This window comes from Telmatherina bonti (genome assembly GCF_933228915.1).
Source record: "Telmatherina bonti genome assembly, chromosome: 9".
NCBI classification, from domain to species: Eukaryota; Metazoa; Chordata; class Actinopteri; order Atheriniformes; family Telmatherinidae; genus Telmatherina; species Telmatherina bonti.
The window spans coordinates 13929093-13953323 of NC_136627.1; the positions used below are offsets into that span (position 1 = coordinate 13929093).

Sequence of the window (24231 nt, forward strand, 5' to 3'; positions counted from 1 at the left end):
TCCTATGCTGTTTCACAATTCCCAAAATGAAGTGGATTTTCTGAGTAAATGGACTTGGATGCAAATCAGAAAGGCTGGTGTAAAGAAGGCTCGTAAACTTTGGCCCAGAGAAGTTGATAGGATTTCTGGATTGTGTTTGCATATGGCTTTTTTTTTGCATGATAGAGCTGCATGTAACAAAATCAAAGGTCGATGACAGAAAAATGTAGAGCATTAAAAATGACTTATTTTAGTTTCTTCTTACTAGAATAATATTCAAATACATATTCTATATTTTTACTATGGTGCTATATGGATAAAATCTCTGCAAAGTGAGAACCCACTGAGTTTTAAACTCCGGTGCTAGCTTTGATGGGTTTAGTAGCATATTTAAAATACACATTGAAGAAGACAGTACATATGTGCACAGTTTTAAGTAGTTATCACACAGAACCATTTTCATTCCTGCTCAAATTTCCACTACCAAAAGGAATTAACACTGGCCAGTTCAGAGAGACTGGGGTTCTTATTATTGACGGTTAGTGGGTGATTTGTTTTTTTTTTCTCCCCTTAAACAGGCTTTAAAATGTTCAAGAGCAAAATAAAAATGATAATCTTGCAACCATAATTGTCAGAATCTTCATCTATAAGGAGAATAAGTAATGAAGGGCAGTGGTACACCACTGTGACAGGGCACCAGATGTACATCAGTGGGGAAGAATTCCACCCATAAAGCTTCAACAACTAGTGTCCTCAGTTCCCAAGTGCTTATCGAGTGTTAAAAAGAAAGGTGTTTTAAGACAGAGTTAAACATGTCACGTTCCAGATTTTTTTGGAACGTCTGAGGTCAAAATAAATGCATATTCAAAAAAAAAAAAAAGAAAACAAAGTTTATCACTTTGAGCATTAAATAATTTACCTTTGGGGTATATACAATTGAATAAACGTTAAAAAAAAAAACATATGCATATCATTGTGTTCTGTCTGGCTGCACGGTGGCACGGTGGTTAGCACTGTGGCCTCACAGAAAGAAGGCTTCGATCCTTGGCTGGGGAAAGGTTTGGTCAGTGGCCTTTCTGTGTGGAGTTTGCATGTTCTCCCCGTGTATGAGTGGGTTCTCTTCGGGTTCTCCGGCTTCCTCCCACCGTCCAAAGACATGCATGATAGGTTAATTGGTCACTCTAAATTGCCCATAGCAGTGAGTGTGAGCGTGAGTGGTTGTTCGTCTCTCTGTGTGGCCCTGCGATGGACTGGTGAGCTGTCCAGGATGTACCCTGCCTGTCGCCCAAAGCCAGCTGGGATAGGCTCCAGCTTCCCCGCGACCCTGAATTGGATTAAGCAGTTCAGAAAATGGATGGATGGATAGATGTGTTCTGTCTTTATTTGAGTTTTACACAATGTCTCAACTTCACTGTCATTGCAGAAGTGATAACTGCTGATTAGGAAGGTCAATGCTCAGATTTATCACCTTCTTTGTCTGCTCCGTCATATCTACCCCAGATTTACATGTTTAGGCCAACACGTAAATCTAAAGCAACATTATAAAGTAACATCAGCATGACACCTCCCTTGAATTAGAGTGAGAAAGAACATGACACTGACATTTTTATGCTATAAAATAGTATAAATAGCATAAATAAAATGTACAAGAATTAAAAATTATTAGACCACTAAATTGATTTAAGAGTGTTACAGTTAATGTTACCAAAAGTGACACAAAAGGATCAAGTCTGTGATCTTTGCCCTCTGAATAAGATTGTCTTTTGCAAATCAGCCCATTTTGTTGTTGAAAAGCAAATGTCTTTGCTTTCCTGTAATTTAGCATGTTAACCTTTATGTGCTTGTTTGGAAGAGCATGAGGGAGGGCTGGTCAAATGAGTGGGTCACTTCCTTCCTTCCCTCTGGCATATGGCCATGGCAGGAAAGCGAAATCCGAGCTTGATAACAGAAAATAGGAAAAGAAAGTGAGAGAAAGGGCGTCTTGATGAGGTCTGCTATTGCAACAGTTAGAGGAGTTTTCCAAAAAAGGCTAAACAGACTAACATCCTTATTTCAGTGAGTCAAAACATGCAGGCTTAATCCGAACAGGGGAAGTATAACCAGCCTTAGATGAGCCATCCACACCGTGTCGGCTAGACATGTTTACCTCCTTCCTCTCTGCTATCAGCTGTGTCTGCATTGTTCATACTGGTGAGTACTCAAATCTGAGATTTTATTCATGTTTTAGTCTTAAAGCAGAGAAACGTCTTATTCTGGTAGGCAATGCTAAGAAAGGCATTAGCATTGATCTTATAGAAGCAATATGTTCTTCCCAAGTGGAAACATAAAAAAATAAAGAAGCTACATTATTTACCCAGAATTGCATGTCCCAGGAGATTCACTAAAAAGTCAAGTTGAACAATGCTCAGAGAAACAGAAAACAAATTAATGATGCTCCATTATGTTAAACCACAGAAGTAAAAGAGGGTTTTCTAACTGTCTCAAATAAAGCTCTAATGTTGAAGAAATAGTCACTATTTTACCACATTTACAGTTGCTTTGTGTGCTTTAATGACCAAAACTAAGCTTCCTCATCAAGGTCTCTGTGCTGGAGAATGTCTAAAGGCTGTTTTAGGAAGAAGTGAGACATTTTACGCGCCTGCTGGAAGCAGCTTGTCTCTGTCCTGTGTGGTCCAGTATTGTGAAGGCACTTGGAACGGAAATTGGACGTTGGAAAATACAACAGATCATTCAAAGATCAACACCGTTAAAGAAAGTGCAAGGCACCATTTCACCAGCTTGACAATCAGCATCAATGAAACTCAGTTGGAGATTAAATTTCTGAGTGTCGACAAATCAGATGAAGGTTCATATCGATGCAAAGTTAATTGGAGTGATGGTAACACTGGAGTGGGACATTGGATGCATGTGAATGTCACAGAAGGTATAAAAAAACTGACACACGTGTTGACCAGATTTACATAATGTATGTTTTATCCAATGCCATTAATGTGCCTTCTTCTTCTGACCTTCCCATCGAACAGCTGTCCCTTCTCAGAGACAGTTCTTGCACAGGGTTATGGTTTGTGTTGGTGCGTCCCTTTGTCTTCCTGTTGTTCTGGGGTTGGCTCGCTGCCTGAGTTCACGGATCAAGCCTCAGCCACGTCCTAGATCACAGGTCATATACACAGCTGTACAGAAAAACCAACTACGCATGGCACAGGGCCCTCCACAGCCTCCGCCTCGATGTCCGTTACCACAGAAACGAAGCATTCCCATTCATAAAGGTGCTTCTTATTCTTCCCATTATTGATCAGTGATGTCGCTTATATAAGTTCCTGAAGTGTCAGATATTAACCTTTCAGTGTACTGTTTGTATTTTATAGCTCGACCCAAATCCCAGCAGAAGACTGAGGTGGGTGCATGTCTTAGTCTATGCCTAGAATATAGAATTTGTGTGACCCTATATGTGTTTTACCATCTTTCTTTATCCTCCCCACATTTGTAGGTGGTGTATGCAGACATTTCCCAGCAAGCTCTGGGGCAGCGTGAGGTTGTGAGAGAATCTGGTCAGGCTACGGTCTACTCATCACTCAAATTTTCTTGACTGCCAAACAATGAATGAGCCTCTTCAGACTTGCTTAAGCTTCAGAATTTATGTGCCTTTTTAAATGAGGAAACACCAAGGAGCACAGATAAAAACATGCCAGTCTTTATAGAAATCTGTTGCTTTTTACAATGTTGCAATATTTTCCTAATGTATTTATGTGTATTAAAGTGTTCAAGTGAATTAAAAGACTGAAATGTGAGGAAACCATTCAAGAAAAAGAACAGAAATGACACAAAAAATACAACATTTTATTTCAGAATAAATTTTCAATGGCACATTACATAACTAAATATACATATACATTTTCAGACATCTCTTAAATTAATATATTTCCTTTAATCATTTACTTTAATTAGCATACTCTGCAGGGACATTTTGTACATGACATCAATGCAAAAGAAATAATCATTTAATAAATTAAGCATATCAACGGAGAAAAAAGGCTGAAGGGATTTTTGGGGGATACCTGCTACAAACTACGTGACATATGAACTTCTTGCTTCTGTTCAGAGGATTTCTGTCCCTGCTTTCCTTCCTCGAGGTAATCACTGGTCCACAACATCTGAGGATTTTGTGTAATTGTTAGCACATGCATTTTTCATTTAGGCATATGAGAAAGGTACTGCATGAGTAACTTTCCTTAAAATAACTTAAGAGAAACAAAAATACAGAGGCTATTTGTAACTTGGGCAAATCAAGCCTGTAAATCTTTATACTACTAAGTAAATATTAATAACAGCACAGTGAGAGTACACAGACAATCTTTCAAATGTTTCTAAGATGTTTGGTCACCCTGGAAACTTGTCTATGCATTTAAAGGGATTCTTTTATTAATCTTTTTTTGTTGGTTTTCTGTCGAGTGGCGTTGCATGAAGTACTTATGAGCAGTTAGGCTGAGAACATACTTGCTTTGTAGTCTAGCATTCATGTCACAACAATCTCCGTCATGAGCAGAACTGTTCACATATTTGCTTGTTTACTACATTTGTTATCAAAGGGTTCCACCAGGGGGCACATTTGAGAACTCAGACTGGATTTAGTGGCTGAATTTGTAAAATGTAAATAAAACTATAAACTTGCTGACAACAGAGAAAGTTGGAAAATGTTGCAAAATTAAATTAAAAACAAAAAACAACCCAGCAGTGATAACAGATTAAATGTAAGGCCCATAAAACAAGCACACTGTGTGTTATCTTTTAAACTTTCCATCATTGGTAATGCTCGTCTCAAACCTTTGACCTTACATCCAGTCTAATTGGTCCCTAAACTGCCCTCTTAGTCACTCATATATTACAGCTTCCAAACGAGTAGCAATCATTAGTGCGTATGTGCACAAACAAACAAAAAAAGGCATGTGGGAGCCATGATAATTAAGTAGACAAGTAATTAAAAGCAAGCATATTTCCAGCTTTGGTGCAATACCTGTAACAGACAACAGAGTGTTTTCCCTTTAGAGAATCAGGGAGGAATTCTGATGGTGGAGCTAAGGTGTGGGCTATTTAAAGGATAGCCACCCTTTGGAGCAGGTTGTTTACACATTTTCCCTTTCCCATTATACAGTTGTTGGCTTGATTTTCTCAGTTTAAGAACATCTTTGATGGTGCATTTTTCAGACTTACTTGTTAGCTCATTGTTAGGCACTACTTCAGCAAAGATTCAACAGCTAGCTTGTGTTTTCCAGGCTTTTTGTCCATTTTCATTGTCACAGTTGCCATTTTGTGATTTGATTGACAGAATTGTGAATGAAAGCTCAATATTCGCAAGATACAGTTAAATGCATCCCCAAATCTCTTGCAATGTCTAAGCGCAAAAGTAATAATAATAGTGAGAAGTTAAACAACTAACTGGTAAAAAAAAGCAGAGGTGGCAATTCCTGGTCCAGAAAGTAAAAGTCCTGTCCGCCATCTCTTCCAACCAGTCACACGATGAGCTGAATTTAGTGAGCAGAGTTTATTTGCCAGGTAAATAAGCCTGTTAGTGAAAATACATGTTCTAAATGTACAGGTAGATCCAAAAACATGGCAGGACTTTTACTTTCTGGACCAGGAATTGCCACCTCTGTAAAAAAGCAATATGGTGAAAATTCCAACTCACAGTGTTTATTTAATGTGGTTAAACTTTTTTGAGTATTTTAGAAGGTAGAATAGTTCTCTCTGTCACCCTCCCCTGAGTAGCTAATAGCTTAGATCTCCATCAGAATGATTTTTGAACGGACAGTGCTCTGACTGCAGTGCATGACATGAATGTTGGCTACTTTCACTGCTGCACAAGAAAGGCTTCAATTACAAATGTCTCATCAGGCAAAGCAGCCATCAGCAAACAGCAAATGTATGATTGGCTAATATATTTCCAGATATTATTTTACATCTCTTTTTAATTTTTTGAGTAGATGTCCACCGCTGTTGTTTTCCCTTGTTTCCTGTTTGGGTGACTACTGCCTCTTCTAAACTAATGCCACTAGCAACACTTGGTGACACTGCAGCCTGATTTATTGACTTCTAACCATACAGTGGCTAAGTCACATGTCTTAATGGGTTAAAGCCTCGTTATCCAGGTGTGTAAAATTCGTCTTAGAAACTAACTGTACTCAGGAGGAAGGCCAGCTTTTGCTCAGCAGTGTCTGATATTAGTCATTACCAATTACTGTCACAGTGTTTTGATCTGAAAAGAGCAGATCTTTCCCAATGCAGAAAAAAATAACAATCCTAACAGCAGAGTGTCAAGAATCTGAAGTTTTCAGTTCCTGAGAAAGCTGAACACGTCCATCTTTACGTAGACGCCAGAGTTTCCTATTATGAATAGGATTTAATCCACCCAGCTTTCACCCAGTGTATTATTTTTAGATTTTTCAAAACTTGTATAATTTTGCTAGACAGGTCAACTGAATCTCAGGTATTACTACTCTTAAGTACTTCACATTATACCACTTAAAAAAGAAAAAAATCCAAAAAATTCCATCAAAGTCTTTGCTGATTAACTTCAGTTTGTGCTGAGTCTGGGCTAATAATGCCGAAGAACTGAAGATTAAAGAGGATCAACAGCTTTGTTGTGCTTGTGAATAAGTGGCTTTGCAATTTTAGACTTTGAAATGATAACTAATAAAAAAAAGAAAGCAAAGTATTTCGAAAAACAAAAAAGTAAATTCACATTCAAGTGTTTTTGCCAAAGGTATTTCAAAGATTCGCCGCAATCCGACACATTGTTTTTCAAGTCACCTTCTTCATCTCCCTTACAGGGAAACTCAACAACACCGAAGAGACTTTCCTTTTCACAAACACCGTCAGACAAACACGCTTTTACACCAAGATAGCAAGCTTCAATGGGAGGTTTAAGGAGGTGAAATGTTTTCAGTAAGTGCAACGTCTATTTTCAGCAAATGTGGGTGTTGTTCGGCTACCCACAACTGTGCTGTAACCAGATCCCGAAAAATTCTCATCCTCTCACATAGTGAGAGGCACACAGAGACAGAACACACGGATGGAGAAAAGGGCTTTTGATAGATTGTAAGGCGCAGCTTTGGCTAAAATAAGCTAGTGGCAAAATGTGTTGGCAGCTGTCTCCAACTGTTCCACACATGTACTAATTTTTTTTTTTTTTTTTTACTAACCAGGGCTTTGAGGTTACCCCTACAAATGCAGAACTGATGTGCTAGGAAGAGGCATGTCAACATTATAGTGCTGTGGACACTATGCAGCAGCTAGCAAGGTTACAAAAGCATCTCCAAAATCATAACTGTCCTCTAGAAAAGCAATAATTTACACAAAGCTGTGTACCACAGCTGAGAAAAAGACATCCGGTGTTGACACCTTCAAGGCTTTGCCGTTGTGCCTGTTGTACGTTAACTTCTGTGCATGTTTGTATTTGTGTGTTAGTCTACCTTCTTCTTTTAGGCAAAAGAGGAACTTTCACCAAATGTGCCATTCAAGGACAATGGTACAAAGGAATATCCTGTTATCTGTAATTATTTCCACTGAGTACTAAACAGTCGGCTAACAGTTCGGCCATAAACTTTCTCTGGGAAAGATGACGTTTAAGAAAAAAGCAGAGGCGGAGTCTAGCTCGGCCTACACAGTATTACAGCCAGGCCAAGAACAATCAACGATTATGATGCAGCAAGTTTTCAGTCATTTCAGCAGCTAAGTCAGTTAAACTGAATGTAAAGATGTCTGCTGTTTCCCCTCATGTTACACTCACAGTATTCATCAGTTGGTTTATAGTGTGTATGTGTGCGTGTGTGGTGGTGGTGGGGGTGGGGGGGGGGGGGGGGGGGGTGGTGGTCGCCAGATTATCCTTTGCTCAAGGTTTTAGAAAGTAGCTGTGTAGTTGTGACTTCTTTTCAGTTGCCTTCGTCCGTCTCGCCTCTTCAGTGTGCAAGTCTTGTTTTTTTCTATAATTCCACATAACTACTCAGACTGCAAGAGAAAAGAGAGAAGCGGGGAGGCCAGTTAGAGGAGAGTACTAGAAGAGTAGTGATACATAGATAATGTGTCTTTACAAAAGGCAAAACAGACTAAGGAGTTTTCTGTCAATACGGTCAATATACTGCAAACATCCGACAAAACTTACAGCTGTGGATGAGTGGCTCATTTTGTCAAAACGAAACTTCAGGTTCGACCTGGGTGATGTCTTACTTTTACCATCTGCACAATACAGAGGAAGAAAACGGAAACGGGGGGTGGGGTATATTAGGAAATGAAACAGTCATTTCTGGGATGCTATTAAACTAACTGTGAGTTCTTCAAGCTCCATAGGTTGTGGATTACCTGTTGGACTGCGGCACATGATGACGGGGGTTCCAGATCCCTGGCTGTCAATGCTGAGAGCAGGGCTGAAGGCTGAGGAAGAAGCTATAGATGGATGACTGGCCTGGAGGGTGGAAAGGGCACAGAGAAGTGACATTAATGTGAAGGAAGAGGTGCAATAGGTCAGAAACTGAAGAGGCTCACTAAAAGAAAAAAATTATATTTAGCACAAGGTGGTTTGAAAGTTCCTGTCAATAAAGGTGAGAGCTGCTGTGAAAGGAAGTGGTGTGTACGGTTTCTTTTTTTTTTTTTTTTTTTTAAACAAAAGCTCATTGTAGTTATTTAAGTGACTGTGTAAATCTTTATAAAATGCTGATGGAAAAAAGCTTTTAGTGCCAAATAGTTAATAGTGCCAATAGTAACATCATATAAGCATTAGAACCGGGAGAAGAGACACATGTGTCGCTTAACAGGAAAACAAGGAAAACAATGTGCATATTTCCTGAAATGTTGAAATGTTCCTTTAAAGTTTCCTTATTAAACTTTACTTATTAAGCATATTAATTCTGAGTTTACCCTTTTTTCATAACAGATTTAATGAATTTGGACCTCTGTGAGACCTTCCCAGCTATTATTCCCATCAGAGTGCAGCTCTGAGAAACATTGCCACTAAAAATGCCAACTTGCCATTAATGCTAACTCAACAAACGGCAGAGAAGCAACAATCTGGGCCCCTCTTTTGTTTTTTTTTCGGACAGATCTGTTGCTACATTCATCAAGTTGCTTTTTTTAAATCCTCAGTATTACCATTTTAAATAATTCTGTTGCTAATATGTTTACGCTACCATGAAGAAGAGTAGTGTATCTGATCCCAAAATGGAACATTTTAAAGCAAAAAGGAGGACTGATTATGACACAGTTGTTATATAGCTTTTGTCTTTCTTAAACTTCCTGCAGTATCAAAGCAGTTTTTGACAAAAGCCACCTTTCTTTTACACCAGAAGGCTCCAGTTTAGACCTCTGCACAAGATATTTTTTCTCAGTTTGACTAACTCGGGCTCCTTTTGACTATTTCTGCCCACTAAACTCAAATTCTCACAAAAAGCCAATAGTAAGAATGCTTTTCTGCCTCCTATTGTACTCCAGATTGACACACATGCCTAGCTTTGTGCTAATACCACGAAGTCCTGATTTAATTTCTTCTTCAGTTTTCTTTTTTGACTCCATTGTGATTTAAGCAGAGTACTGCAACTGGTATTGGATCATATTTATTTCTGACCCCCCTTTACAATCACGTGATCTGAGGACTGATGATCTCCACACTGCATACTGTAATCTTTTATATTGTGATTTTATAAACATATGGACTTGTGTGCACTACCATGTGCATGACCAGACGAGCAGTTACAACATGGAATAGTCTGGCTTTGATGATAGAACAATTAGACGGAGTGCTACTGAAGATAAAATGTGATCTAAGACATTGTAGTGTCCTCATAGTTGCCTTAACGACATCATTAAGTTGACAACACCATAATAAACTACTGTAATCGGTATGCAAACATCCACTTACACAGCACAAATCACAATTATGTTACAAAATAACCATTTTAGGATTAATAAAAAGGGAAAAAAAAGAAAAATAAACAAGAATGAAACATAATACTGTTGCACAACCCTGTTACAGAATAAAAATACTGATGTCTAAGAAGTCTTTTTTTTTTTTTATGCTCTCTGGTGTTCTGCATCAAATTCCAGCCTTGACTATGTCCTTAGGTTTTTAAGCCATCACTTTGTTAGTGTCAAATCCATGTGGTGCATTCACGAAAACTCTGAGAGGAAGAACAATTTGACAGTAATATTGTTATAAAGTATCATTTTACATTTTACACAATCATTACGAATATAAATACTAACTTCCATTATTGGATTATTTTATTTACAAAATCTTTGTCATTTCCAACAACCATATTTTCTGTTAAAATGTGTTCCTTTAGATTGTTTTCTTTTAAAAAAAGAGAAGAATAGAAAAAGAAAACGAGATGGTTTTGATTGAAACTAAATGATAATACCCACCGTCTCCAGCTCTTCCAGAGTTTCTGTTTCTCCTGTGGTGCTGCTGAAGCTACTGGTGCTGGATGAAGAGCGAGAGATGTTCGGCCGGTTGCTGCTGCTGCTGCACTCCTTCAGCTTGATGAAAGGCCTGTTGATAAAAAACACAGATGTACAACAACATGAAGAGGCAGAAAATCACATTGGTTTTTGATTAAACATCACTGTGTGCTCTCCCAAACAACTTGTTTTTAACATGCCTTTTTTTTTTAATGACTCTGGCTCACCTCTCTTTATTGGGGCAGATCTCAGGTGAGCTGGGATTGGATGATGTCTCTGATCTAACTTCCTGGGAAAGTGGACAGACCTCTGCTGGCTTTTGGTCGCTGCAGAAAAGAGAAATCAAAATTAGAACAGCATTTAAGCTGCAGAAGCTTATAGTGAAACAAATAATAATAAAGTGCCAATCAGAAAATAATGACATTTACAAACGACTTGCACAGACCTGCGTTTGTCTGATGGGGTTTCTGTGCTGGAGTGGAGGCGAGGGAAGAGACCTGAGCGCCTTTTGACAGGGCTCTTCAGAGGAGACTTGGCTGACAGACCAGGAGGCTGAAGATTGCAGATTACAGAATTATGCTATAAACTGCAGGCTAAAATGATTAAAAATAATTAAAAGTCCATGACTAAGTTAACAAGAATTAACATTAGTTTTGCAAAAAACTATTGAAAACTCTTCTTATTAGCTACTGAAGGTGAAAAGTGTCGTGTATAAAATGCAACTGACACAAACATTTCATCAGCAGATTTTGAATAAAATAAAAGTTGCCGAGCCTTTTAGCAACTCAGAAACTGCTGAGTGAAATGGGATTCAGCTGCATGCTGAAACAAGGGGAACTCATCGTCAATGTTTTACTCACAGTGAAGGTGCTCTTTGTGCATTCGCCGGTGGTCTGAGGAAGTCCTCCACCACTGAGGCTGGCTGGGACTCCACCTCCGACCCCAGGACTCCGGTGACGGTGGGACCCCACCACGGTCTCCATGGAGTGGCTCCTCACACGCATTGCTCTCTGGAATAGAAAAGAAGCAAAGAATGAGAATCAGAGAGGAGAGCAAATAGAGGCCAGTACAGAATAAAAGGTCTAAAAAATAAAATGAAAAATATTTTTTTAAAGAAATTAAATAAGAGTTTTAAAAGAGATGGGACTGTATAGTCACTAAGGTCAATTTTCAGTTTTTTGTAACAAATAAATTAGGAGATGTTACTGTAGGAAGAAACCCCCAGGGGGCGCAGTTCTCCAGGGAGTAAGAAAAGAGTGACGGAGACAATTGCATATAGGAGATGTTTTACACTTCTTATCAATATAGTTGAGTTAACTGATAAACTCTTAATTTCTTGACTCAATCTAAGTATTTCTTATTTGTTTATACTGAACTGAATAGACATGTATCAACATTAAATTTAATGGAACACATAAACACAACAGATTTTATAGAATAAACTTTATTATTATTCTCTCTCTTAGTTACAGTAATACAGAAAGGTAATACACAGCAACTGCTATGACAGCAATGAGAACAGTGCCCCCCAGGACTGACTGCAGAAAGTGCAAAGCAACTGTCCACAATGCCTGCAAAGAGCAAAATTGTCTAATTAATAACACATTTTAAAGTTATATATAAAAAAAAACATTAATATCAACTAACTGAATAAAAGAGTGTGGGTGTACCGTAGGGGCTAAAGGAGAGAGAAGACCAGAGAGAAGGAAAGAGAAAATGGGAGTGTGAGCACTGCAGGGTTTTGAATTCACATTCACACACTGGTATAAACACAGATACCTGCACACCTACTGTGGTGTAGTCCGAGGTGTATGTCTGAGCACACACAAAGGCAGCAGCAGCCGTGACAACAATAGTTCAACACCTCAAGTCATTTTACAGACGTGACATTTACTTGACCTTGTGTTGTAATGACAGTGATTAAATAAATGTCACAGAGCTGAGAGAGGAAAAAAGAAAATCATTAGCTGTGCTTCTGTGTGGGTTTATGTTCACCTTGAATGATTCCAGCAGACCCCCGTGTCCTCCATTCTCCAGCTTGTCCTCCTCCCCCCCCACCTGGCCCATACCCAAGGCGGCCTGGCTCTGCCGGTGCAGCTCGTCGTGGAGGTTGTCCAGCAGCGCTGCTCGTGTACGCCCCTGCACGTAAGTGTCCGCACAAAGCCCATTTGGGAAAGCATCGGGAAAATGATTATTGGGGGCAGCTGAGAAGTGATTGAAGACCTGCTGTGGTGTTTGAGTGCAATGTGCGTCACCTCCAGTTTGGCGAATTTGTCAGATTTGTAGCAGGCGTTTTCGGCATTGATCAGCTTTGTCAGCAGGAAGTCGCGAAACTCAGGACCCTGGATGGAGACAGGGAGACAGAGAAAGGAGAGGGGGTTCGATAATGACTTAGAAAGGAAGGTGGAGGAGGTCAGTAATGAGGAAAAGGTGACCTTTATCAGCATCTTATAGATTACAGTGTTGCTCCATGCTGTGTCTGATCAGGAATATCAATGATTTAACTCCCATCTGCCTCAAGTTCCCTCTGTTTGTACTTATATCACGCAAGCCATCTCTAAGGGTGGCAATGTCTCTTTGAGTAATTTAATGCCTACATGTTTCTTCAGTGCAGTTTCCATTTAGTCATGATCTAAAATAAAGCAACTCACTCCAGCTACGGTTAGTCTATGAGATCTTTCATATGCAATGACTTGCAGCTGTGAAGAAATAACAGGAACAATGCACAAAAATAAACATTTCTATAAATATTCCATTTAATCCAGTTGATATTAATTAAATCATTTCAGCATTGACACATTTTTGTAAGCGTTGGCTTGCTGAGAGGGACGCTCACCGAAGAAGCAGACAGTCCAAAATGCAGTCTTCCTTATAGGTGTTAAAGCAAATTCCTCTGAGGAGGAGACGAGCTAGCCAACATCTTACAGACAAGTGTTTTATAAAAGTGATAAATGCCTGAGGTAGGTGGATTATGATGCGTTTGGCAATGAGAATGTGTGAAGTGTTTGCTACCTATTGTAACTCTCTAGCATTCAACACCTTAAATGCCTGGCGGTGTTGTGCCTGTTCCGGTTTCAGTACTGAACAATCGGCCTGTGTGAGGCTTCACTAGCAGTGTGACAAAACTGACAGTAATAAGGATTTCAAAACCTGGTTATTATTTCAAGAAAACAATTATAAGTTTTTGGTCCAGTGTAAAGTGATATGCAGAAATTCTGTGTTTAAAGATGGATATTTAATAAAGTTGTCGATATTTTTACAAAATCAAATTTTAAAATGATTGAACTACAGTAAAGATGCAATTTTCGATACTGTCAGATGACAATGAACAAACATATAGGCTAAGCGTGCATTTAGGTCATTATCACTTGGTATGTACAAAGTCAATACTTTGGCAAATTACTGTTTAAAATCCAAAATACTTCCAGACATTATCTGGATGTCATGCAATTGCTTGCATGTTAGGTTCCTTTTTTTTTCTTAGCATCTCATTAAATATCACATGAGTTCAAGAAACACAAATTAAGTCAAGGATAATTGTTATATTTATGAATTTCCTAGATTTTCTGGGATTTTAGCCTTGTTTTAATAGTAAAATAATGTAATATATGTATAACATTGTGACAGTCCTCCATGACACCCCGCAGCACCCAGACACCAGCAAGCTGAGAAGCATAAATCAAACAGCATCTACTGTATAATGAGCAGAGACTGATCAAGTAAAGTCTAATGCAATTCATGTCTTTTTTTAATTATTCAAGCCTACAGAAATGGCGCGAATCATACAGGATTTATATGTAAAATGAACTTCATTTGTCACCTTTCTGAAGACGGCCGGATTTGGGAGAGGCGGCCCAAAAGAAGGTACGTCTTCCCTCGCTGTAACAGATACCTGTTGACAGGTAAAAACCATAGGAGAGTATTTCAAGAGAAATCAGAATGAGAAATATGAAACAAAGTCTGAGTAGAAGTATGTGTGGAGAATTAGTAATTTGTCAGTTAAATGATAATTTATCATTATGCCAAGATCAAAACAAAAAGGAATTGAATTATAGTTTTAAAAAGCTTGATATGTGCACATAGCACTGAGGCATCATATGAACACAAAGATCTGGTAACCTTGTAGGTTGCGTTCTCTGTACAAGGATTCTCAGCCTGCACCAGCACATAAGCATGCAGGAAGTTTGAGGCGATCGTGTCTGGAACAAACGGCGTGGGCTCTTCCTGGAAGACTGCAGCCACGATATCATTTCCTATGTGCCTTTTCCTTTGTAGCTGAGGAGAAAAGATTATTAGACAGGCAATAGATGTCTCTTGTTTGAAAAGGTCAGAGAAAAGTTTTATTATATGATACATAAGCCACAAAATCCCCCCCCCCCCAAAAAAAAGGCTTTGCTTGATTCCTGGAAGAATTTTAGACACTTCAAATAAAAAATATTATTAAAGCAGTATTACAGCTTGGTACCTGCTGAACATCACCCTCAGTGAAGGGAAGCTTAGTTGACACATGGAACATAATCTCTCTCTGTCTGAAGACAGTGTAGACAGATTCCGACCCCGTCTGTCCATGAGATACATCCAAGCCACCGCGGAACCTGTGACATTTTTAAAGCACACTGTGAACATGTTTTTTCAGTATTAAACTAAGAGATTTGGTTAAGTAACGTTTAACACTGAACAAGTGAAAGTGATTTATTCTAACGTGTCTTCCATTATCTTCCCTAACAGATAAAGTGGGAAGGGGTAACAGTATACTATAGGCCAGCAGGACAATAAAAAAGGGGTTTCAAAGCTCCGATTACATGTCAGTGTGGCACTTTCTGTCCTCAGATCTGTTTTACTAAGCAGTTTATCCCTGCAGCATGCTGAGTCCAAAACAGCAGGACAAAAAGCTCCAAGGTTACAGTAATTAAACCCTGCTACTTAATTCCACTGGTGTGAACTTTGTGCATCTGTCTTTTTTATCCTTCTGCAGCCTTTTTTTTCTCCTCTGTTTATTTACGTATGAATGATGTCCACCTTCTTTTCGCCCTAGACACCCCACCCCCCCTCCTTCCCCCACACACACACTCTTACCCTTTAAAATCCTGAAGTTCAATGTTCTCTCCTAAGATACTGAGAAACTCCTTGAAAGCAGGGGTCTCGTCATTGTTCCCAAATAGCTCTTCCTCAGATGTCTGAGGGGTAAATAGACAGAAAATTCATGCACACATACATGATGGTGGACCATACATGATGGTGGACGTGTGGTGACCATAAGCACACAAAACGGTTGCTTACCTGTCCAAACTTCTGGTAGATGACTCCAAACTTGAAGGTGTTGTTCACCTCATGCTCATCATAGCCCACTATCAACTGGGATCCCTGCACGTAAATGAAAAAAGTAGTTCACCAGTAGCTTTCCCTGTGATTGTTACTCAGTTTGTACATTTTGTACTTGCTGTAACTATTGAAAAAACTAGTTTTCCTTTTCTTCAAAATGTCTCCAGGGCAGGTTTATCCAAGCCATGTTGCATAAGACCAACATGCGACAAACTGCTACAGCCTCTAGCAATAGTCGTGGATCTTTCTTTTTCCTTTCCTGAGGCATAGACACACAAGAGGAGGAGTAGATCTGTTGCCCAGTTTAGGAAGTTATTATACTCCTACTTTTCTTCTTGGATAATGAGCTCACTGAACAGGGCAGATGCTGGGGGATGTAGGCAGCTTATGACAGGCAAAATGTCAAAAGCGGCACAATATTGTTCTGGTTAAGACTCAGAGGGAATTGAAAAGTTAATGAAGTGTGGGGAGAGGTGGGGGATGGTGGCAAAAATAATAACAGGACGCAGCACATTGGCTGCGGGTTTGTCTCGGAATAATTCATGCACAATTATAAAAAGTCATCTAATAAGGTAATGAATATCACTGACTCCGGCCTAAGTTCTTTTGACAACACTGTGCTCCTTGTCTCTCTGCTAAGGCAAGGACGGCAGATGAGAGCTCAGGCTAACTTGAGCGGACACATTTAGAGCAGGTTAAAAGAGTCGAGGTCAGACTTGTTTATGATGAGGTCACTGTGTGAGAGAAGAGGATAAACTCACCCGAGGGTACAGGACTGGGTTGAACTTCAGCCCTGTGGCATCGTCGCACAGAAGCTGGAAGAAAAAGTCACAAGTTTCAATGAAATTCCCTCCGTTAGCTGCTAAAAAGAAATAGTGAGCTGTAAAATTACTTTTATAGAGAGGCTTAAATGATTAGATGCATCTATTTCTCAGATCTTTAGTTTCTAAAACAGTGTTTTGTCTTGTTTCATGGACATACAATTCAGATTTCCACAAATCTGTACAGACTGCAACTGCTGATAGAAAATTTATGACAGAAACGCAGAAATCTTGCACTGGTGGTATGACAGTGAAAGCATTTTGGGTTAGAAGTTGTGGAGTCTTGTGACTCCTGTTTAATGTCTGTTAGAGAGCAGATACTATCTTATCTATCAATTAACAACTTCTTTTAAAACCTGTGAGGATTATTCTGAGACACTGGCAAATGGATACATCTTCAGATTTGGAAAAATATACAAAAAATTCATTGAGAGTATTTGAAATGAACCCACGCTTGGCCAGTTGGGGTCCAATAAAACCATTATATTGATTTTTATTTGCTTACTTGTGACTCCATGTGATAAAGCAAGGTGCAGATTTCATGTGATGAGATATAACTCTAGGCTGGAATACAAAGTTGTGAAGAGCTATTTCTCATTCGCAGGATTCTGCATGTTGATGACAGCTCTAGAAAAGTGTATAATGAATGTCGCTGTGCCATCAAAACAATTCAGAAGCTGAGAGTGTTATGATCAGAAACTTAGTGCTTATTTGAGAAAATGAAATTGAAGCTTGTTTAAGAGGAATGCATTAAAGAACAAACATGGTCACACCAAACACTGATGATCAAATAGATGTAAAGGTCTAATCATTAAGAACTATTGTAAGTGGTGAAGGCAATAACAATTTGTAGAAGTACATCATGATTGTGTCATCACTTTAGTCAGTTATGCAGTTAATGTGAAGAAAAAAAAATTATCATATGCATATGAAAGAAAAAACAATAATTACTATAGTTTGATAAGATATAATTAAAAAAAAGCTTGATCTTAATTAAGTATATTCTAAAGATGTGCTCTGTAAAAACCCTAGATGACATTTTTCCTGATTTAAGTACTCAAATTGCTTTCAGTGTGTTTAATAGCCTCTTTCTCTGATTACTATTATTAACAGACTCTTTAAGTTCTTTCTCTGTGCAGCATTTATACTGTAGATATGAATTTTACACATCTGCAATATTAACTTCGGCCTGAATAAAAACAAGTATGTAGGCCTACATTGTGTTGCCAATACATTGAATGCAATATCGTATTTAAAATCTAAACATAAACCTAACCATGACTGTTTCTTAAGGCTTTGAATTACTTCATAATAGTTTGTGTGTCAATTAATTAAATTAATTCTCATTTGATACATAGATTGTGTGGTAATTATAAAAGCTAATTATGGTTCAACTACGGAAAGAACAAAGTATTTAATAAAAAATATTTCATTCATTCAGATCTACAACGTGTTACTGTTGTGTTTCCTTTATTTTTTTGAGCAGTGTGTATATGTATGATGATTTCCTTGACTTCATTACCATATTTTCAGTGTTTGTTCTCTATTGACTAGATATGATACTGTATTTTATTTGGGTTCATCTTATCAGTATGTGCAGGAAGAGTTAAGTGCTGCTGGTGAAAGCATGATGGCGTGAGTAAGCAGCAGATACCTTAGCCATCTTTTGGCCGGTAAAAAAAAGGAGCCAATGTAATACATTAAGTTTTTACAGATGAAATTTCAGCTTGTTTTGATTTTGCAATTTGTCCACAGAGAATTCATGGATTTTAAAAGCTGACACTCACCTTTGCAATCTGAGGTACGCTGGGCAGCTGGTTGAGGCCAGCTAAAGAGATTCTGTCATGAACTGTTTTAGTCTTCGATCTGCAAGTTGAACAAAAAAAAAAAAAAAAGTAATGAAATAATGCTGTTGTGAACTTTTCATTCTCTCATCAAAGACACATGCTCAAACATAAAAACATGTGTATAATAATATTTACAGCAAATGTTAACATTGCTGGTGATATTAGTAACATTAGTCCTATCAGCTGCAAAGAAAGAATTAGCAATCACTTGGCTGCAGCCAGACAGAGACAAAGCAAAAACAAAGCATTATGATATTGTTTTTCTCTGCTGTTAATGAAAATGTCACCAACTGTGATGATGGCAAGAAAAGCTGGCCTCTACAGAGTCCCAAAATGAAATTAATTAGATAGAAATATGACTAGATTCCAAACACCTGCCACATAAGAAAGAAGAAGAGGGGAGGAAGATCAGAAGCTGGTTTGTTTTGAGGGTATTATGCTGTAATTGTAAATCTCAGCAACATTTAGAAAATTGACCAAATTTAGTGAATATATCTCCATCTCTTCATTGTTTTTCACTTAACCAAGGTCAGGTCTGGAGGGCTGAATATTCTGAAGGAAAACCCTGACTTCTCTCTCAGCTGCTACAATATCCAGCTTCTTTTCAGGGGACCTAACATATCCTGAAACCAGAAGGGATATATATATATATAATATCTCTAGCATGTTTTGGGTCAGCTCCAGGTTCTCTTTCCAGTTGGATGTGCCCCAAAACCTCCAATGGGAGGCAACCAGGAGGCTTCCATCAGACGCTTAAACCACCTCAGATAATTCTTTCAGATTTGGAGGAGCAGCAGCTAAACTTCCACCCAGATGCTCAGTTTAATCGCCCTCCCTAAGACTGAGCCAGGCACTCATCTTAAAGGAAACACATTTCCATTATCTTATTAACTTGGTCTCTGTCCAAATATCATGTCTAATAGGTAGTTAATATGAATATTGACCAAAAAATTGAAAGTTTAGTCTTTTGAGCCCGATCAATAATCTTTACCATCTCACGCTGTTGTTTGTTTTTCCATGTATTTTGTCTTTTATATTGTAAGAGTATTCTATTTTCTATTTTATTAGATTATTTTATGCCCTTATAGTCTCAAAGTCTTTATTAATTATTTTATTATGTTACCAGTTTATCTTTAATGTTGCACCATTACAACAAAAAAAGCCTTTCACTGACAAAGGCAATAAAACTGATTATTAATCTTTTTTTTTTTTTTTTTTTTAATGAAAACTAAACAGTATACTCGTGTAATGCCCTCATAACTACAAACAAAATCAGCCCATCTCTTGCTGAATCCTACTATAACTTGTGAACAACATCCTGAGATAGTGAAATTGAGCCATGCTTATAGTTTAAGGCTCATCACTACTTGGACAGATCCAGATAAGAAGAGGTAATAAAACTACATAAGACAGCAGGAACATTGTTATAGATTTAAAGATTCCTAATGTGTCAGTGAGGTAAAATTAATAACATTGCATTTGTGTTCTTGCACCTGAGCATGATGCGAAGGAACTCCTGCCCCTCAGCCTCCTCGTGTTTCAGAGACATGATGAGGTTGCCTATGCTGCTGCCAGTGCAGTAGTAGTTCATGTGCTCCTGGGAGAATGAAAGTAGATGGAAACATTCTGGGTCAAAGACAATAACAGGCTTTGTGAATACACAGTCAATGTGGCATTAGCACACACACTCATACTAACCTTGCCCAGGAAGTGTTTTCGGTAGGCTCGCGCTGTACCGTTACACTCCAGGCGGTAGCTATGCGCCCCACTGGGGCTCATGCCCTCACCTCCATCCTCTTCCTCACAGAAACTGGACTCTGATGAGGAAGGGGTTCCAGCCGGTGCGTCTGCATCCTCAATCCAGTAGCCACCAAACTGAGGCAGGATTACCTGGGGATATGGACCCCCTTTCTCCAGGACCTTTTTATTTTTTTTAAACAAGGGTTGGAATAGAAATAGAGTGAGAAGACAAAAAACAAAAGATTCAAAACAACTCTGACAGGTGAAGTTCTGCTGAACTGCAGCTTCGTGTCATGCAATCCTAGGAAAGCATTTCTTTAAAGAAAAATGTCTTAAAATACTATATCTGTTGTCAGGAACACTTTTAGCTTAATGCTGTACATCAAAAGGGTGCAGCTATGTGTATGAGAAATGACTCACATCTTCTATCCGTGGATAGGGGATGTAGTCATCCTGTAAAACAGAAAATACACAGTTTTAAAAAGGGCTCATTTTAGCTGTTGAACTCCTACTTTGACTTTTTCCACAATAATAAAAAAAAGTTGCAAGCACAGTCACAAGCACAGGCGCAAGAGGTAATGCAATTCATTATGCCAAATAGCCTGTCAGGCAGTGATGCAATAGCCTGAAATGCACTGTCATCTGCAAACATCACTGAAGGCGTGTCACAACTTGATGATGTCAGAGCTATTTAGATTCAGTAGCCCTTGAGGTAAGAAGTGTTGCATGCCCTCTGGCAATCTGCAGCTCCAGTGTTTGACCTCCAAATACAGCCGAGGCCTGTCTGCAGTACGGACAGACGGTCATTTATATTCTGAATCAGTAAGTCAGGATGCTGGCAGGCCGGAGAGGATCAATTGACAGTTGGAGCTCACTCAACTTATAATCAATCAGATCAGAAGGTTATTGATTTTACATTTCAAAAAGCCTTGGGAAAATCGGGAAAACTCTTACAGGGAGCCGAGAAGCCCTCATAACCAAGACAGGTGAGAGAAGAACAAGCAGAGAGCAAGGCATGATGAAGCTTGATGAAGAGGAGAATGCAAATGGACAGAGATGATATAACAACACAAACTAATGAGATCCACAGAGAAGATGTGAACAAGTGTGCATCCAGCCACACCTTCCATTTTTTGGTCTCTTCAGCTTTAGGGGCCTTAAAGTGTCCGTTCGCAGCATGAGGATGGAGAAGCACAAGGGTCAGAAGGAAAGTTTCTTGCGCATGGTATTCTCATTTTCAGAGCTCAAATTCTCTGTTACCAGAAGGCAGCAGAGTGACTCATACATGTACATACACTCTCCTGCATACACTTACACACGTACATACACACAGGTAATACAAACACTTGGTCACCCTGGATGAATCAGACCTCCAAACACTGGAGGAAGGTTTTTTTTTTCTCAGTTATTCCTCAGCTGTTGAGGCACAGCCGCACTCACATGAACACTGCAACACTGCTCTATCAGTAGTGCTGAAGATGATGAATTTGATGTATATCAAATATCTACATCAGGAATCACCAACTCTGGACCTTTTGGGTCAAATTTTAGAAGTTTCCTTGTAGTAACGCACCTGATTAAAATTAAACGGTTTCTCCAACAGCTTGACTTCTGCACAAGCCTCTAAATAGCACACTGATTTGAATGAGGCGTGTTGAAGCAGTGGGATATCTAAAACCTGCAGAAAAGCAGGCCTTGAGGTCCAGAGCTGGTGCTCACTGATCTAAATGATTATGCACTGGTATGCTAAATTACATGACCAATCACCTCCTTACTCATTACTACTGTATGTGTAATATTACAACCTGTTAAATCAACTTTATAAAGACTTAACATGATTCTGAGGCCCTACATCAATCGTGCTGCAACTCAGTACAAATCCTTGATTTATGTGATTCATTTTTGTACAAAATAGTCTTTTAAATTTTCCCGTCAATTATGTTAGTTCAGCTTAAAGATCTTGTCTGAATTGGCCATGGACAAGCAACTGAAATCCTAAACTGCTAGGAGAAAAATGAAGCTGTCATACCAGATTTGTTGAGCTGCTGTGACTTCAATTTATTTGGAATTAATTACCACAGACATTCAGGTTTGATTTATACACAATGTCGGCATTGTGATGTCAGAACAGCTCATGAGAATTATGAACTGAACGGGAAAATGTTTCTGGAAGTTTGTGAATTTGATTCTTTTACTCAGCAACCATTTAATTGAGTGGTTGTATTTATCTTTTTGCAGGATGTGTTGCCAATTAGAAACAGAAAACATCAGCAGGCCTCGTTTTAAGAGCTTTTGTTTGATGTGTGTGTATGAACTGTTTCTGTATTTGTCAATTAAATTAATGTGCTGCATTCACGGCTTTCTGCTTAAAACAATCATTCACTGATTTATTCCTTGCAGTTGCATGTCATTCCTAATGAAGTTTTGCCATCAAACAGTGATGGTAAACCTGCAAAACACACCCCCCTCTCTTGTATCAATCTGCCTTTGATAATTTGCTCCTCGTAGATATTTGTGTCTCTTTCACTTCTCCATTTTTTCTTCCTCCTTTTCATACTCCCATCTGTCCTCAAAGCCTGTGCCCTCAGGGTCCCATCAGTGGCACAAAGTGACCACACACTGGGAGAAACAGACTTTGCTCAGAGGAAATAGAAAATCAATGCATTCCTTGCAGAGAAGGAGAAAATAGTGTGTCTAGATCTTTCTTGCCTTTTAACTTTTTCCCTCAGAGTCTGCATTATCAAATAAGAGAAACACTCTGAACCCAGCAGGCTGACATATACTCAAGTCTCATTCTAGCTGACTGTGGTCGCAGGGAAAAAAAAAAAAACCTAAGAGAGACAGAAACAACATCTCTCAGCATGTCAACAGTAAAAAGATACCCTGTTCAGTAGTGTGCGTTAAAGAGAAGAAGAAGAAGAAAAAGAGGGGATGGGAAACAAGGAGGAAAACTACAGAAAAAAAAAAGAACATTTCCTACCTGCATCCTTTCCAGCATGTCGAAGAACTCTGCAGACTGAAACAGACAGAAATTTATTACAAATAGGGTACAAATAGGGTACAGATTACAGAGTGCCCAAGCACTAAGATTTACCGACACCAAACACAGTTTCAGTCAATACATCAGCTAGCTCATTGCCCTTTAGCTGGCCCTCATTTACACCTCCTGCAGGTGTTTCAACACTCAATATGAAACCCAAAATGTCTAAATTTAAAGGTCTTACACTGATAACATGGGTTCTGACAACAGCAGCAGTTCTCCATGTGCAGCTCTCCTGCTTTTCTGTGTTAAGAGGGCAGGGTAGGGCCTCAGTGTCTCACACCCACATGCACACACACTGATAAGGAGCCACTCAGATGACAACACACCCAAAAGCTCACATATATGCAAGCATGCACCAGTGCGTTTGCACGTGTTTGTCCCGAAGGCTTCCACCTTTCCACACAAACAAGCTGCGAAGGTGATAATGGTCAGCACATTCTTTGTAGCCAGATTCTGCAGCACTTCTGACACGTAAAGGTTGTGTGTGTGTGTGTGTGTGTGTGTGTGTGTGTGCAGATTGTAGGCTACTAATGTGTTCACTCACTCACATACACAGCAGATGTCAATCCCTGATGCCAAAATAAACTTCCTAGCACGAAAAAACAGGGAAGGAAAATGTTCAAGAATACTTAAAGCAGGATTATGAATCATCTAAATGCAGTTGTTTGCAATGTAATTACTGATATCAGACATGCTAGGAAGGATATGTTTATGACTGATAGTTAACAGTTCAAATAGTTTTTGTTCCAGCTCTGATAAAGAAACATATTTTGAAAGCAGGATTACATTATATAAATCCATCAACACCACCGCTGATGCTAACGCGCACACTTGCAAACATATCTCTTATCAAAGAGTTAATATTAACCTTCTGAAGGTGCAGTAAGCTGATACGGTGCTGCAGCCAGGCCTGCAGAGTCAACAGCAGACTGCTAAACCAACTGCAAAACCTGCTTTCTCCTTCTTCTAAGCTGCAGGAGTCTTGTGTTTGTCTCTCTTCTCAAATTGCAAATAAAACTGAGGGTCATTCAGTTTG

The 24231-nt window shown here is 39.0% G+C and overlaps 2 protein-coding genes across 5 annotated transcripts in view; one reads left to right on the forward strand and one right to left on the reverse strand.

The window, feature by feature from the left end:
* The first annotated feature begins 2728 nt into the window (after window positions 1–2728).
* On the forward strand, window positions 2729–3594 carry LOC306760462 (uncharacterized protein). The gene is made up of 4 exons (XM_079246311.1): window positions 2729–2902; window positions 3003–3245; window positions 3345–3373; window positions 3467–3594. Exons 1-4 carry the CDS (start codon window positions 2881–2883, stop codon window positions 3563–3565), a joined length of 393 nt encoding a protein of 130 aa, XP_079102437.1. The 5' UTR covers window positions 2729–2880; the 3' UTR covers window positions 3566–3594.
* Window positions 3595–7840: 4246 nt separating this feature from the next.
* Window positions 7841–24231, reverse strand: part of LOC306760987 (rap1 GTPase-activating protein 2-like) — a 93612-nt gene continuing 77221 nt past the window's right edge. For 2 of the 4 annotated variants that reach the window (XM_079247054.1, XM_079247053.1), the window contains 21 exons: window positions 23744–23784; window positions 23133–23168; window positions 20573–20605; window positions 20111–20332; window positions 19906–20009; window positions 18353–18431; window positions 16506–16559; window positions 15703–15786; window positions 15499–15599; window positions 14888–15017; window positions 14542–14697; window positions 14243–14314; window positions 12678–12764; window positions 12418–12561; window positions 11283–11432; window positions 10868–10974; window positions 10650–10748; window positions 10387–10513; window positions 8332–8434; window positions 8135–8208; window positions 7841–7980 (listed from right to left, as the gene is read on the reverse strand). In XM_079247054.1, coding sequence (XP_079103180.1) covers window positions 7972–7980; window positions 8135–8208; window positions 8332–8434; window positions 10387–10513; window positions 10650–10748; window positions 10868–10974; window positions 11283–11432; window positions 12418–12561; window positions 12678–12764; window positions 14243–14314; window positions 14542–14697; window positions 14888–15017; window positions 15499–15599; window positions 15703–15786; window positions 16506–16559; window positions 18353–18431; window positions 19906–20009; window positions 20111–20332; window positions 20573–20605; window positions 23133–23168; window positions 23744–23784 — 2012 coding nt within the window. In that variant the 3' untranslated portion in view covers window positions 7841–7971. The remainder of the gene's footprint in view (window positions 7981–8134; window positions 8209–8331; window positions 8435–10386; window positions 10514–10649; window positions 10749–10867; window positions 10975–11282; window positions 11433–12417; window positions 12562–12677; window positions 12765–14242; window positions 14315–14541; window positions 14698–14887; window positions 15018–15498; window positions 15600–15702; window positions 15787–16505; window positions 16560–18352; window positions 18432–19905; window positions 20010–20110; window positions 20333–20572; window positions 20606–23132; window positions 23169–23743; window positions 23785–24231) is intronic. The other 2 variants (XM_079247052.1, XM_079247051.1) reach the window with 1 other exon arrangement.